At 48.1% G+C, this 13,536-nt stretch overlaps 3 protein-coding genes across 6 annotated transcripts; all 3 read left to right on the plus strand.

Annotated features, from left to right (window-relative positions):
* Positions 1 to 3,402: 3,402 nt before the first annotated feature.
* On the plus strand, positions 3,403 to 9,288 carry LOC100678276 (serine protease nudel-like). Of its 4 annotated transcripts, none has more exons than XM_031930516.1 (19): positions 3,403 to 3,538; positions 3,607 to 3,652; positions 3,720 to 3,881; positions 3,956 to 4,183; positions 4,256 to 4,705; positions 4,793 to 5,068; positions 5,154 to 5,555; positions 5,631 to 5,985; positions 6,059 to 6,228; positions 6,317 to 6,430; positions 6,507 to 6,690; positions 6,763 to 7,101; positions 7,176 to 7,364; positions 7,430 to 7,583; positions 7,651 to 7,816; positions 7,898 to 8,077; positions 8,140 to 8,377; positions 8,678 to 8,806; positions 8,881 to 9,288. In XM_031930516.1, the coding sequence occupies exons 1-19, from the start codon at positions 3,536 to 3,538 to the stop codon at positions 9,173 to 9,175; spliced, it is 4,080 nt and encodes a 1,359-aa protein (XP_031786376.1). In that variant the 5' UTR covers positions 3,403 to 3,535; the 3' UTR covers positions 9,176 to 9,288. The 4 variants fall into 4 exon arrangements, with proteins under 4 accessions (XP_031786376.1, XP_031786377.1, XP_016842822.2 ...); XM_031930517.1 differs by having other exon boundaries at positions 5,157 to 5,555; XM_016987333.2 differs by having other exon boundaries at positions 4,796 to 5,068.
* Positions 9,289 to 10,437: 1,149 nt separating this feature from the next.
* On the plus strand, positions 10,438 to 11,691 carry LOC100117428 (putative inorganic phosphate cotransporter). Its single transcript, XM_031930563.1, has 2 exons — positions 10,438 to 10,769; positions 11,321 to 11,691. The coding sequence occupies exons 1-2, from the start codon at positions 10,460 to 10,462 to the stop codon at positions 11,689 to 11,691; spliced, it is 681 nt and encodes a 226-aa protein (XP_031786423.1). The 5' UTR covers positions 10,438 to 10,459.
* LOC116415716 (putative inorganic phosphate cotransporter) lies at positions 11,633 to 13,253 on the plus strand. The gene is made up of 3 exons (XM_031930527.1): positions 11,633 to 11,810; positions 11,882 to 12,256; positions 12,332 to 13,253. The coding sequence occupies exons 1-3, from the start codon at positions 11,715 to 11,717 to the stop codon at positions 12,527 to 12,529; spliced, it is 669 nt and encodes a 222-aa protein (XP_031786387.1). The 5' UTR covers positions 11,633 to 11,714; the 3' UTR covers positions 12,530 to 13,253.
* The last annotated feature ends 283 nt before the right edge of the window (positions 13,254 to 13,536 follow it).

The raw sequence follows: 13,536 nt of genomic DNA on the forward strand, positions 1-13,536 counted from the left end.
GCTCGTTTTTTGCGCCGTGTGTGTGTGTCTGCGTATATAATACAAGCTGCAGAGATTTTCCATCTTCGGACGTCGCGGACACCCCGTATAACCGGCCGCGCATTAGCATATTTATTAACTGGCGCGCGTGTAATCTACTCCGTTTCTATACACAATATATAATGCGCGCATGCCGAGCGGCGGTGACAGCAGCACGTGCGCCTGGACTCTGGTGTTTGTCGTGGAGATAATATTTCTATGATCGTGCGTGCGTGGGAAGAAATCGCGCAATGTATTGTGTGTGTGTGTATATAGTATATACACGGGTAGAGAGAAGGAAGTCGATTGTAAATTCATGCGCGAGGGCGGCAAGACATAAGAAAAGGAGCTCTACCCCTTGCTCATGAATAGCAGAAGCTCGAGTCATGGGGTTGTTTCGGAGCAGCTAAGACGTCGTCGTATACACTTGAAGATCTCTCGTTCTGCTTGCAGATGCTAATGTCGCTCTCTCCTTTCTATATTCATTTGTTTTTCGCCGACGATCGATTCCTCCCTCTTTCTCTACTTGTCTCGAACAGAGTATCTCGGGAAAAATAATGTGCCGTATCTCTCCCGAAGAGCAGCAATGATTAAGAGCGTGGAAAAAGGGTTGACGTTTGCCCCCGGAGCGACGAGATCCAAAAGTGTCACCCTCCTCCTCCTCCTCCTCCTCCTCCTCGAGAGAGAGATTTTCGGCATTCACGGAGACGTTCTTTTGACGCGTTTCGCAAATAATTCACGTGTACACAAGCCGAGCGCCGCCGACGCCAAAAGCGCGAGAATTATAAGAAGCCGCTGCGCAGGAATTTTAATAAAAGCTCGCGTCGTCGCTTCAATAATAATTTAACGCGTCGTGCAATACTCGAGTGAGCGTCGCGTCGCAGGACAAAGCCTGCTGGTGGCAAAGTTCAAAGCATTCCGATGCCAGGACTAACCAGGCCGGCCGAGATATTGCTACACTTGAGAGAGAGAGAGAGAGAGAGAGAGAGCTGCACTGCGCACATGCGTTTCGGAGAGACCGCGTTTATAATTGCCCGTAGCCGCGCAGATCAATCGGTTATATGCATCAGCCTTCGACTTTTCCAATATACATAGCTGCAGCTGAGGATTCGAAAAAAATAGCTATTATAGCATCGCGGCGTGTGTATATATATATATATATATATATATATATATATATATACACATGCGCGCAAGGAGAGACGCGCGGAACTCGCTCGCAGTAGGGATACCCGCGCTCTTTTTGGCTCCGCCCATCGCCGCCAAGGATACGCCCATGAACGACGCTACGCCCAGCCTTCTTTATACAGCTATACACCTATATATATACGTATTACCCTCGCTGTGTACGCGCGAAGCTACTTTTTCTCCGTGCTAAGCACTTTTCTTGCGCGAAAATAAGCGTATTGGAGACCCGCGCGAAAAAATGCGAGATTAATACTTTCCTCCAAGTAGTGCGCACGACTTAGAATATTTTACTATACGTAGAGTACATCTACATGAATTGCGGAGAAAGAGAGCCGCGTTACAATATATATATATATATATCACAAAGGAGCAGGCATCGCTTTGATTTCCAGGATAACGACGTCGGAATCAAGTACCTACACGCCGGCGGCGGTTGACCGACTCGAAAACGTCGCCGCGAGTATATAAGTACTCGTGTATCTACTGGCGCGTTATGTATGCGCTCGCGCATTGTTCGAGAGAGAGAGGGCCTACAAGGACCAATAGTAATAATGACGCAGCCAGCGTCGAATCGAAGAAACGCTGCATGCGCATGCACGGAGTCAGCGAGTTCCCACACACATTGGAGCACTTGATTTTCGCGGATTTTTCCAAGAGACTGGCCGCACTCTGACATGCACACAGGTAAAAAGCCCGCCGAGAAGTGGCCCGAAGCTTGCTCTCTCTCTCTCTCTCTCGCGGGGGGTCCCATTCGCACGGGGGGTCAACTAATACCACTGATCTTTGACGTGAGCTCCGCGCTCTCGGATTATGGACAGGCGGGTGCGCCGCGCGGGAACCCGCCCGGGGGGCCCCGCACCTCCGATCCCAGTGTGCGGCGGCGCGCGCTTCAAGTGGCCCCCGACACTTCCTCTTTTTCTACGTACTTATATGCGCGCACTCATACGCTCGATCGCTCGCGCATAGCCGAGCATGCCTTTCGAGGATTCCGTCACCACGGGATTCTCGGCGCTGAGGAACATGTCTTGATGCCTGATTTTTACAAGTTTCGTTATATGCGCGCGACCTATGTGCTGCAGAGAGTATATACGTGGAGTATACTGCAGAGAGTCAGAGGGAAAAAGTAGGCAGCATTGTTCCGTGCAGTCGGCTACTGCGTGCTCAAGTGCTCGCGATCGCTACCCTCATCTTTCCTCTACAGTTCTCTCTCTCTCTCTCTCTATATATATATATATACAGCACCGGATGTAGACTACCCGCGCGCACCTTTTTGTACTGTAATACACGTACACCGTCGCGATTTCGAATTAATATTTCGCATGTCGCGCTCACACACACACGGTCACGTCAAGTATGTACCCAAGTGCCAAGATCGAGAGAGCGGAGTGAAAAGAAGCTCTTTCGCGTCGCGCGAGAAAGAAAAAGCCCCCAAGCATCAGAGAAACGGACGATTAAGGCGCTACACTCTCTGAAAGCGCAGCGGCGCACGCATTTCAGTGTACATGTATAAATGCCTGCGCGCACTACGATCAGAATTACCTCCTCCCGACATTCAGAGAGAGAGAGAGAGAGAGAGAGAGCACCTGGACCTTCAAGGGCGCGCGATAAGTGCGCGCGCGCGCTCACGGCCCAGACTTCCTTCTTCCTTCGGCGTCGCTTACGCGCTTTCTATGCGCGATTCGAGCTTTTATCCTGTATATATATATATAAACCGTTATTTTCTTCTTAATATACGCAGCCGAGAGTGAGAGAGACTCGTCTTTGTTTTGCAATACACTGCCGCTGCCATTAGAGGCATATTCAAAGCCCGGCGCGCGCGATTCATGCGGGCTATCGGAAGTATCGACTCGAGCCCTTTCTTTTCGCGAAAAATTTGATTTTAAATTCGCCTCTAGCATGCGGGCTCCTCTCGAGATTCGTCTCCCGTCGCAGTGGTATTTTGTGACACACGAGAGAGCGTCATACATAAAATAATCGATATCGGAGAATAGAGTGTGGCGACATCGTATAATTTCATTCACGCGAATGCTGATGACGCGAATCGCTGCGCACGCACAATCGTGGTGAATAGCCTACTTTCGAGCGGCGAAAAAACAACGTGTCGTTCGTCGTCGACGCATTCCTTAGAAAATCTGCAACAGCTGCAAGTGTCACTAGCCTAAAAACATGATGTTCGTTACGAAAGTCTTGCCCTCTTTGCTTAGCGCTGCAATAATATCGCCCGCAGCTACGATATCGGACTCCTCAGTTTTACACGAAAGTTCTCAGAGTGGCTCGCACTGCCGAACATCGAGGAGCTCCTGTGTGCCACAGCATAGCTTCCCTCGAGATGGTAAGTCGTTTTTGCGAGTGATCCGTGTTTTGCACTGTATGTATTTTCACGTCTCATTTGTGTTCCAGGATTTCAAAGTTAGCCAGAAGCGCAGCGCGCTGAGCATTCCCTATGGTAATACAGCAATAAACTATAGATTTATAAAATATTCATATCGCGTGGAATATCATGATCGAAAAAGTCGAACTTACAGCCAGGACCCACGAGTTCGACGGCGCCAAATCTAAGCGCTCCTGCTTCGGCTCGCTCTTCTCTTACAAAACCAGTTTCGTCGCGCTGCTGTTTTCCATCTCGCTGCTCGCCTGCTTTGTCCTCGTGATGATTTACGTGACTCTTCAGTCAGGTGTGTATAAAACTTTGCTGCACGTAATGGTTATTTCGGACGTGTATTGTATACATTCGGTTGGCGTTTTCCAGAGGGATACTTCGGCCAGACTCGCATCGACGGCGACGAGGTTCCTCTGATGTCTCAAATTTCTCTCAGTATGGGCCCGGAGACACAGGACACGGTCTTGGCTGTGGCCGCCGACGAAAGACTGCTCTACTCCGAAGACAGGCCCCGGAAGATACGTCTGAAGCGTCAGGCATCGCAAAGCCTCCCCGACTGCAGGGCCAGACAGGAGGAGTGCAGAATCGTCTTGAGCGGTACGTTCACCTGTAAAACACAATTTTATTAATCCAAGAGCTACTCATCTATATATTACTCTGCACAATCAGGCGTGCGAGGCATCACCAAGGCCATGAACCAGAAGCTCGACAGGCTGCACCAGAGCCTCGTGCAGCACGGCATCCTCAAGGAGACCGACTCCAAGGACGCCAAGTTCAAAAAGATACTCGAGTGTCTGCAGTGTCGAAACACCATCAACCACCACCAGCCCCAGAACGACGACAAGGGCATCGAGGGCCTGTTACCCAACAGTTTCGGGAGACACAGCGACGATCGCATAAGCGATCTCCTGCCCTTCTTCGAGAACCACGTCTACTCCCACGACGAGGACGAGAGCAACGAGCGCACCGAGAGGATACCGAAGACGCCGATGCCAGCAGTGAGCAAACAGGTCTTGGAATCCGTCACCAACACTTCCAAGCTCGCCAGCGGCGCCAAAATCACCGAGATCCTTTACAATACCACCATCGTCGAGCGCGACGAAGACGACAGGCGTCAGGGTAAGCTTACGTTTTCCTATACTATGATATAGTTTGTGTAATTTTTAATATCATAAAAAAAAAAATATATATATAACGAAACTCAAGCAGCGTCAGCGCGCGAAGAGTCTCAGGTGACGCGTAACGTAGACGAGGCGTCGCCGATCATTGTGCCGACTGCGGAGACAACGCAGACGAGCCAGCAGATTCAGTTTACGCCGCAGAGTAGCTGGCCTTCCATCCCGGTATGCTTTTACGGGCCCCCATCCTCCTCGAATTCCTATCAGTTCAAGCCAAGCTCCCCATTCTTCCCCGTACCGCAACAGCCACCGGCAGCGCCTACCACCTACGGCCAACAGCAGCAGCAGCAGCAGCCGCAGCACGGTAATTTAACTCTATTGTGCCGTATACGCGACACTTTACCCTCGATGATTGTTATTGTTCGATTTTCTTTCTTCTATCTGCACAGCAGCCAATATGAACCAGCAGATCAAGTACTTCTTCCCGAACGGACAGCCAGCGCCGCCGTTTACGCCGAATTTTCCTCAAATTATGACACAGCAGTTTTCGTCGCAGATGACGCAGCCCATGATGAATCCGATGATGAATCCGATCATGATGAACCAGAGAGGAAACAACAACATGCCGTTGTACTGCACCTATGTACCGTCGCCTGGATCACCCCCGGGAAATCAGCAGCAGCCACAGCAGCAGCAGCAGCAGCAGCAGTTTCAGTTTTCGCCGATGAACATAGCCGGATTTCAGCGCCAGTACAACGCGATGTCCAGGTCCAAGGAGGCCGAAAAATTGAAGCAAGAGCTGCAGACCAAGAGCACCTACGACGAGTCCGATGAGAAGTACTGGACACTGGGTAAGTACAGACATTCCATAAAAAATATATAATTACCGGTGAAACTTTAACGAAATTCGTTCCTCCCCTCCCAAGAATGCGCGGGTTTCTGGTGCAACCCGCCCTACAAGAAGTGCATAGCGGCCGAAGCGCGATGCGACGGCAGGGTGGACTGCATGGGGGCCGAGGACGAGATCGACTGTCCGGAGATAGGCTACTACGAGCGTTTCCGTCCCGAATCGAAGCAGAAAAGCCAGGACGACTCGGAAGGCTGGCAAATACCCATGATGACTGATCGACCTGCCGAAGGCGCATCGGGTAACTTTGCTGTTCTGCCGACCAACGCACCGGCTCCGGTACCTCCGGTCACCGACAATGCCGTCGTCGACACTGAGACGACCACTTTCACGATCACTATACCCGTGTTGGCTCCGCAATTCAGCTGCAAGAGGTATGTCTGATTTTATCACTTATTTTCATTCTGAAGTGATTCTATTGTATTCGACTATTTTCCTGATGTGCAGAATCGTCCAAACGATACCGCTCGAGAAGCGCTGCGACAACGTCTACGACTGCGAGGACACGTCGGATGAGGAAGACTGCACTTGCAAGGACTATCTCAGATTCGAACAGCCGAACGCAATCTGCGACGGTCACGTCGACTGCTTCGACGGAAGCGACGAGCAGGAATGCGGTAATGAAACAGTACTTTTCGATGGTATAGGGCGTAAAGTTGAACTTTGCGCACGCGATGACGAAAATTATATCTCTATGCATTCCAGACTTCTGCAACGAGGATCAGTACCATTGCCACAGAAGTGGAGGCTGCATACCCAAGCAAAAGAGATGCGACCAATCGATGGACTGCAAGCTGAACGAAGACGAGCTTGACTGCTGTGAGTGTCCCTTATTTTCTCACTCTTAGTCACAATAATAACGCCAATAACTGCATTTTTCGAATACGTATTTTAGTCGCATTGACCGACGGCCAGCATGTGAATTTTGACTTGGACAAAAGACCCCACTTGAACCTGGAGGGAGTAATGACGTCCTACAACAATGGAGTTTGGCGGCCTTCCTGCTTCAATTCCGAATATCAAAACTTCACCAAACGGATGGCTGTCGGTCAGAAGTTCTGCGAGTATTTCGGTTTCAGGTTGGTATTGTCGCTGTTTAATCTCTTTCTTACGTTACAAAAAAATAACGATATCGTTTCTCTCTTGCACAGGAACGTCGACTCCGCCGAGCAGATCCTGGTGAACACGCATAGACTCAAAGAGAGGCAAGCGTCCAAAGATCATCCGATCAGCTACGAATATCCACCGCAAGTGACACCCGCCCAGAGGGATGCCAAAGACAAGACCTGCTACGGTTTGCACCTTCGCTGCAAACCCATACTCGATCGAAAAGTCAACGTCCACTTGAAGGTTGATCCGAAAACTAACAAGAGAGATTACCTCTGGCCTTGGGAAGCTTCGGTTTTCGTCGACGGAAAATACCACTGCTCGGCTGTGCTTCTGGAGAACGACCTGCTGCTCAGTAGCTCCGTGTGCGGAAACGGCATAGAGTAAGTTTTAAACATGTTAATACTAAAAATAATAATCGTCGCATATAGTTTAAAAATAACTTACCGCGTTACAGCTTACGCAAAAATTACACGACCGCCACATTGGGAGTGTCCAGTCCGGATCTTCCATTTAACAGTCCGTACCAGCAAACATCGCAGATCGTCGACATCAAGCCGCTGAAAAACTCGGATGCTTCGCTCTTCCGACTGAAGGACGGCATAAACATGACGCGATACGTGCAGCCGCTCTACCTGGAAAAGAGGTAATTTTATTACAATGATTGAATTATTCTTTTTTTTTCGGTTTTGAGAATACACTTTTCTTCAGGATCTTCCCAGCCGCTAAGGAGGACACGTGCGTCGCTCTGGGAGTTAACGACCGTCACGAAAGGAAGATGCAGTTCCTGCAGCCGATCGTCGACAACTGTCCCAAATGCCATCGCTGCTACACCGAGAGGAGCGACAACGCGTCCACGTGTTCGGTAAGTTGAAATTTCGTAACAAAAAAATAAGAGGAATGAAGATACTACAATCACGTGTTGTACACAGAGGACCAACGAAACCGTCAACTGGAGTGGAAACGTCGTGTGCTTTAGCAAGGGGGGTTGGTACCCGGCGGCCGTTTTCCAAGACAAGGATCAGAACTGCGGTTTCAGCAGCAAACAGGTCCTCAACAGCATCGACTACATACACGCGCATCTCTCTCAAGCTATCGGTAAATTGAAGCCAATGCGCGCATTTTTTAGCAAATGCAACTTTACGTCCTTATTACACGCAAACTGTTTTTGTATCGTAGACGAGAAAGTAGAGCAGTTCGACGAGCCCAAATGCGAGGGAATCAGATGTTCGATGGGGAAGTGCATACCCTGGGAGCAAGTGTGCGACGGAGTTCGGGAGTGCAGGGACGGCGCCGACGAGAGCCCCGAGCACTGCCAGAAAATGAAGGAGAGATGCGAGAGCGACGTTCTCGAATGCAGTAAGCTCATCACCCCACAATATTGTCCATCGCACGCTTCATTTTCGCTCGTCAATTTTCAGAATGCTCGAAATCCGAGCTCCGCTGCGGAAACGGCAAGTGCGTGCCCAAGGAGATGTTCTGCGACGGTAAGGTCGACTGCGCCGATGGAAGCGACGAACCGAGCGTCTGCAACTGCGGGGAGTATCTGAAGCTGACCGAGCCGAAACGCGTCTGCGACGGTAGACGACACTGCCTCGACAAATCCGACGAAAACTATCAGAACTGCCTCTGCAAGGATTCCAGCTTCAAGTGCCACAGGTGAGAGATGCGAGCATTTTATTTTTGCATTATTTGCCAATACACATTCTTACACTTGCTGCTCTGACGTTTTTAACAACTTGTTCGCACTCGCGCTCTCGAGGTGCTCGAGAGCCATGTAAGATACGTGCACTTTGAGTTTTAGCATATTCAAATAGTGCTTGTTTATTCAAGCTCGCATATGCTTGTGGTATATAGCCTTGCGATGCACTTTCAGGATTTCCTTGAGTAAACGATGCTTTTTGTGCACAGTACGTAACGTAATACGATTATTATAAATTTTCAACGTCGCGTTTTCAGGAGTTTCGTCAACGGCACTGTAGCTTGTATATCTCAGGACTTCGTTTGCGACGGAGAGAGCGATTGTCCCTTCGGTGAAGACGAAGCGGAGGATGTCTGCTGGGCGATCAAGTCCGACAAGAAAGATCTGTAAGTATATTTAACAATAATTTTCCTTCAGGCAAACAATGTTAAATCCATAATTTTTATCTTCGTAATTGAAGGAAAGGAAAAGGCGAAGTGATGCGGAGAGACTTCGGCGTACTTCACTCCGAATGCTTCCCGCGCCCGGTTCAGACGCAGAGAGAAGTAACGAACATGTGCACTAAACTCGGCTACACCTCGGGTATACTCTTGGACGGGAAACAGACGTCGGACACTCAGTACGTCGCGCGCGACGACTTCTATATGTTCCAGTTGAACAACTACACGTGGCTGTCGATGCGCGAAGACAAGTCTTTCGGCGTCTGGGTGAAGCCCGAGTCCAGTTGCTTCAGGCTCTTTGTGCAATGTATTTAACTCGTGCGTACACAGCGGATTTTAATCTAGTTATTAAGCGTTAATCGTAAGACCGATTTTTTGTACTATTTATACACACACACTGCATCGAATAAAAGAGCTGTTATTTAAAACTTTCGTCTCGTGATTCATTGCGGGCACTTTGGTTCCAATTATCGATATAATGAAACGCTGCATTTACGAATTCTACATATATCTGCAGCGCTTGATAAGATAGCCACTCGACGATGCATGTAATAAAATTAATCTCGGGCCGCAGATTTACGACTGTCATTGAGCTTCGGCATTTTTATTTCCTGATGCAAAAAACACTGAGCGGAAATACAGGTGCCTGTAATAGAAAAAGACGCTAATGTTATTTTGATTTAGAAATGATGCGACAAACGCAGTTGATGCGATAAGCTGCTAGACATTCTCGACTCGACCGGTTGACTGCGCTTTATCCCTGGTAGAAAATTAACGGTTGAAATTCGTTAAAAAGTTAAGTTTAATTGGCCAGTTTTATCAAATTTTAATGTAAAAAAATAAATTAAAATATTGCTAACATTTTAATGATGCGTATCTATAATACCACATCAGTATTATTATTAAGTTAAAAATTGTTTTTCCCTTTTTTTGGCATTAAAACGTATATATGCCTTATTGCGAATATTTGCATTTTTTACGACTGTAACGTATTTTTCTACTATTTTTGGATTGTAACAGTCATTTGACAAATTTCAAGCAAAAGTTTCGTTTTATCATGAGTTAATGCGTCATATCTATGGATTTATAACGGTTAAACGCTTATTTAGTTAAATCGTTAACCACAACTTAGCTAAGTGTCTTAAAACTTAGCTTATTAACCGTTAACATTTCTACCAGGGATATTTGTGCAATTATTATTCGCGAGAAACGAGAGAAGAAGCGATTAAAGAAAGGCCGATTATCGGGACCGCGGCGATAGTAGGCGCGACCGGCTTTAACTAAACAAAGTGCAATAAACTACTGTCAGTCGAGTTTTCGGCATGTCGTCGACATCGGGCGAGAGCAGTCCGCTGCTGCCGGACAACAATTTCTCGCGAGACCCAGCCGCGAAGAAGCTGGGCACGAGGCACGTGCAGATTTTCCTCATGTTCTTGGGCATCTCGATAGCCTTCGCCGTGAGAATCTGCATGTCGGTGACGATCGTCGCGATGACCGATGCGAATTCGGCCAACCCAAACTTTCCAGTGAGTAAGCTTTGATAACAATTTTATTTTCGAGTAAGTATACTTACAACACTGAAACGAGTGAAAATGTTCGATGAATCAGGAATTCGACTGGGACTCGAAGACCAATTCGATGATTTTGAGCTCTTTCTTCTGGGGCTACATAGTGACGCAATTGCCAAGCGGCTACATCGCCAACACGCGGAGTGCTCAGAAGCTGCTCTCCTGTGGTGTGCTAGTGTCCTCTTTGTTGAACTTGTTGATACCGGTGTTGGCTGTTCGCTACGGATGGACAGCCGTCGTTTGTTGCAGAGTCGCGACGGGCCTGACGCAGGGATGTCTCTTCCCTTGTGTTCAGACGCTTATGTCCAAGTGGGTACCACCTGCTGAAAGAGCGAGATTAGGTACAGATTTCGTTTTTATCGTATAATGTTATTAATATAGTTTAACAGATATGAGTGTTGCTAAAAATTCAAGATACATAAAGTGCAACGTGATAAGTGATTTCAGGAAAATCGCAGAGATATAACGCGCACTCTACATTGATAACGTAATAATATAATAACAGCAGAATTGTAATTAAATAAATAATATCTAAAACCCATATAAGTAATATCTAAAACGCACGTATACATTTTACTGCGTTCGAAAACAGCTTATTCTACATTTATTTACTTATCAACTGCACTTGGGAATCTGCAATTTGGCTTTCATAATATTGATAAGTGCGATATTGTATTGCTGCTATTCTGCTACAAAGTATAATCAATCTGACTTTTCCAAGCGACGTTATGATACCACCGTAAACTAAAAGCGATCCTTTTGACGTTTGTCGAAAAAATTTCCATCTTGCGTTTTTCGTTTTTCGAGTTTTAACTGCATTTCAGTTCTCTCTTTTTATTTAAATAATTTTTATTTCTCGACGAACGTCAAATATATCGTTTTTTATTCACAGGCTCATTCGTCATGAACGCCGGAACATTCGGCACGGTAATAACGATGCCGCTGACAGGTGCGCTCTGCGCCTCTCGATTCGGCTGGCCGAGCGCTTTCTACATCTTCGGCGTTTGCGGCATCGCCTGGGCAGTGCTATTTTTCTACATGGGCTCGGACATGCCGTCCGAGCATCCGACCATCTGTCCCAACGAGATGCGTTACATCGACGGTAGCCTCGGAAAACTGGACAAGACTTCTGCAGAATCCGTAGAACCACCTCTACGTGTACGCATAGTAAAAATAGATTTCGACCAGCTGGCATTGATATTACACGGACTTAATGTTGTTTTTCTCTTCAGAAAGCACGTGTCCCCTGGTGGTCGATTCTGACCTCGTTGCCAGTCTGGTCGCTCATGATCGTTCACTCCGGCAGCAACTGGGGTTTCTACACGCTCATCACCGAGATGCCGACCTACATGAGATCCATCCTCAATTTTAACGTCCAAAAGGTTCATATATATTTCTTTATCTACCTGTATATTATACACTTTCTAAGTGACAGTATACTAACACACTGCAGAGTGGAACAATCTCAGCGCTGCCTTATCTTGCCATGTGGATCCTCGGCTTTCCCATAAGCTGGCTCTCGGACTACGCGTTGAAAAGGGGTGCCCCGGCCGAGTGCATCCGAAAAGTCAGCAACACCATAGGCCTCTGGGTGCCTGCATTGATGATGGTCGTACTGTGCGTCGTGAAGACCGAAAACAAAGCGGCGCTCGTGATGATACTGGTGTTGGCCGTAGGCTTCAACGCGGGCATCACCAGCGGCTTTCAAATCAACCACATCGATCTCAGCCCCAGCTTCGCCGGCACCCTTATATCCATCACGAACTGCACAGGCACCTTTTTCGGCATTCTCGCTCCGCTGGTCTGCGGAGCGATTATCGAAGATCCGGTGAGTACAACGTCGACGCATAACTGTACCGCATATGTACTCGAATAACAACGTTTTTTCTTCGTAAAACCGCAGACCAATCCCAACCAGTGGCAAACCGTCTTCTACATCTCGGCGCTGGTCTACTTCCTGACGAACCTGATCTTCGTTCTCTTCGGCAAAGCCGAGCGCCAACCCTGGAGCGAGCCAAGCGACCCGAACCGTCGTTTCCGTCGTTTCTCCACTGTCTACGAGCCCACCTCCGTGGCCATGGTCGTGCCCCAGCTGAAATAAACAAAAATTTCCTATACATACACACACACACACAGACACGCGGTAAAATAAATGTTGAAAAGTCGAGGGATCGCGGGAGAGAGAGAGAGAGAGAGAGAGAGAGAGAGTCGAATAAAGGAGGAGGCTTAAAATGGACTTTGCCAGCTTATTAATTGCTTTCGCATCGTGATTTCGAAAGGCTCGCCGTGCTCGTCGGGGAAAAGCAGCGGCAGCGGCAGCAGCACGTACGCGCGAATATAGGATCAAGATTTGAGGGTGACGATAGAGCGAGGGAGAGAGAGAGAGAGAGAAAGAGGAGCGAGAGGAGAGAGAGAGAGAGAGAGAGAGGCGAACAAGAGCCGCTGCTCGCTATTGTTTTCTCGAGTGGCACTCGCTGGTTCAATGCTCGCTCTCGCTCCGGCGCGCTGCTACCAGATGTGCGCGCGCGAGTCGCGACTATAGGTACTGCAGCAGTACCGCGAGAGAGAGAGAGAGCGAGCTCATTTTTCTGCGCGCGCGGTTTTTTGTCATCCCCTCTCTACTACCCCGTGTGCGCTTGTGATTTTTTTTTGCGGTTCAACGGCGTTCTATATTCCGTTTTTGATTTTTTTTTTCTTCATCGAGGAATCGTACTCTGCTCATAGAGGGTTATTAAGGCTCGTATACAAACATAATATAAGAAGTCGCAGGAAAAGGGGAGCTCGTCGGCGTCGGTCAATTAAGGAGGAAGCAGAACAAACCTCGGGATGACGGGCGCAAGCAAGCAAGCAAAATCAAACGTGTCGTGCATATAGCCTGGCATTAGGAGAGAGAGAACTAACTCGTCATTTCTCTCGCTCAATGGGAGCGTGTGTCGCACGTGCGCCGACGGTTCCTATGTGATATGTGCGGGGGCTGAAAATATGCATCTCTCTCTCTCTCTCTCTCTCTCTCTTGCTCGTATTATATACTAGAGTAGAACGATTCCACAAGGCTATGTAGCCTATATATACCTGGAAAGAAAAGATAGAATATGAGTGTATTATACT

Source organism: Nasonia vitripennis, chromosome 4, assembly GCF_009193385.2.
Source record: "Nasonia vitripennis strain AsymCx chromosome 4, Nvit_psr_1.1, whole genome shotgun sequence".
Taxonomy (NCBI): Eukaryota; Metazoa; Arthropoda; class Insecta; order Hymenoptera; family Pteromalidae; genus Nasonia; species Nasonia vitripennis.

What these genes read in the sequence shown, in the direction of transcription:
- LOC100678276 (XM_031930516.1), top strand. An exon ending in TGAGAAGTACTGGACACTGG is followed by an intron (nt 5,556 to 5,630) that starts GTAAGTACAGAC and finishes TCCCCTCCCAAG; the next exon opens with AATGCGCGGGTTTCTGGTGC. An exon ending in GCATCTCTCTCAAGCTATCG is followed by an intron (nt 7,817 to 7,897) that starts GTAAATTGAAGC and finishes TTTGTATCGTAG; the next exon opens with ACGAGAAAGTAGAGCAGTTC.
- LOC100117428 (XM_031930563.1), top strand. Translation starts at nt 10,460, where the DNA reads ATGAATCAGGAATTCGACTGGGACTCGAAGACCAATTCGATGATTTTG. An exon ending in TGCTGAAAGAGCGAGATTAG is followed by an intron (nt 10,770 to 11,320) that starts GTACAGATTTCG and finishes TTTTATTCACAG; the next exon opens with GCTCATTCGTCATGAACGCC.
- LOC116415716 (XM_031930527.1), top strand. Translation starts at nt 11,715, where the DNA reads ATGATCGTTCACTCCGGCAGCAACTGGGGTTTCTACACGCTCATCACC. An exon ending in TCAATTTTAACGTCCAAAAG is followed by an intron (nt 11,811 to 11,881) that starts GTTCATATATAT and finishes AACACACTGCAG; the next exon opens with AGTGGAACAATCTCAGCGCT. An exon ending in GAGCGATTATCGAAGATCCG is followed by an intron (nt 12,257 to 12,331) that starts GTGAGTACAACG and finishes GTAAAACCGCAG; the next exon opens with ACCAATCCCAACCAGTGGCA.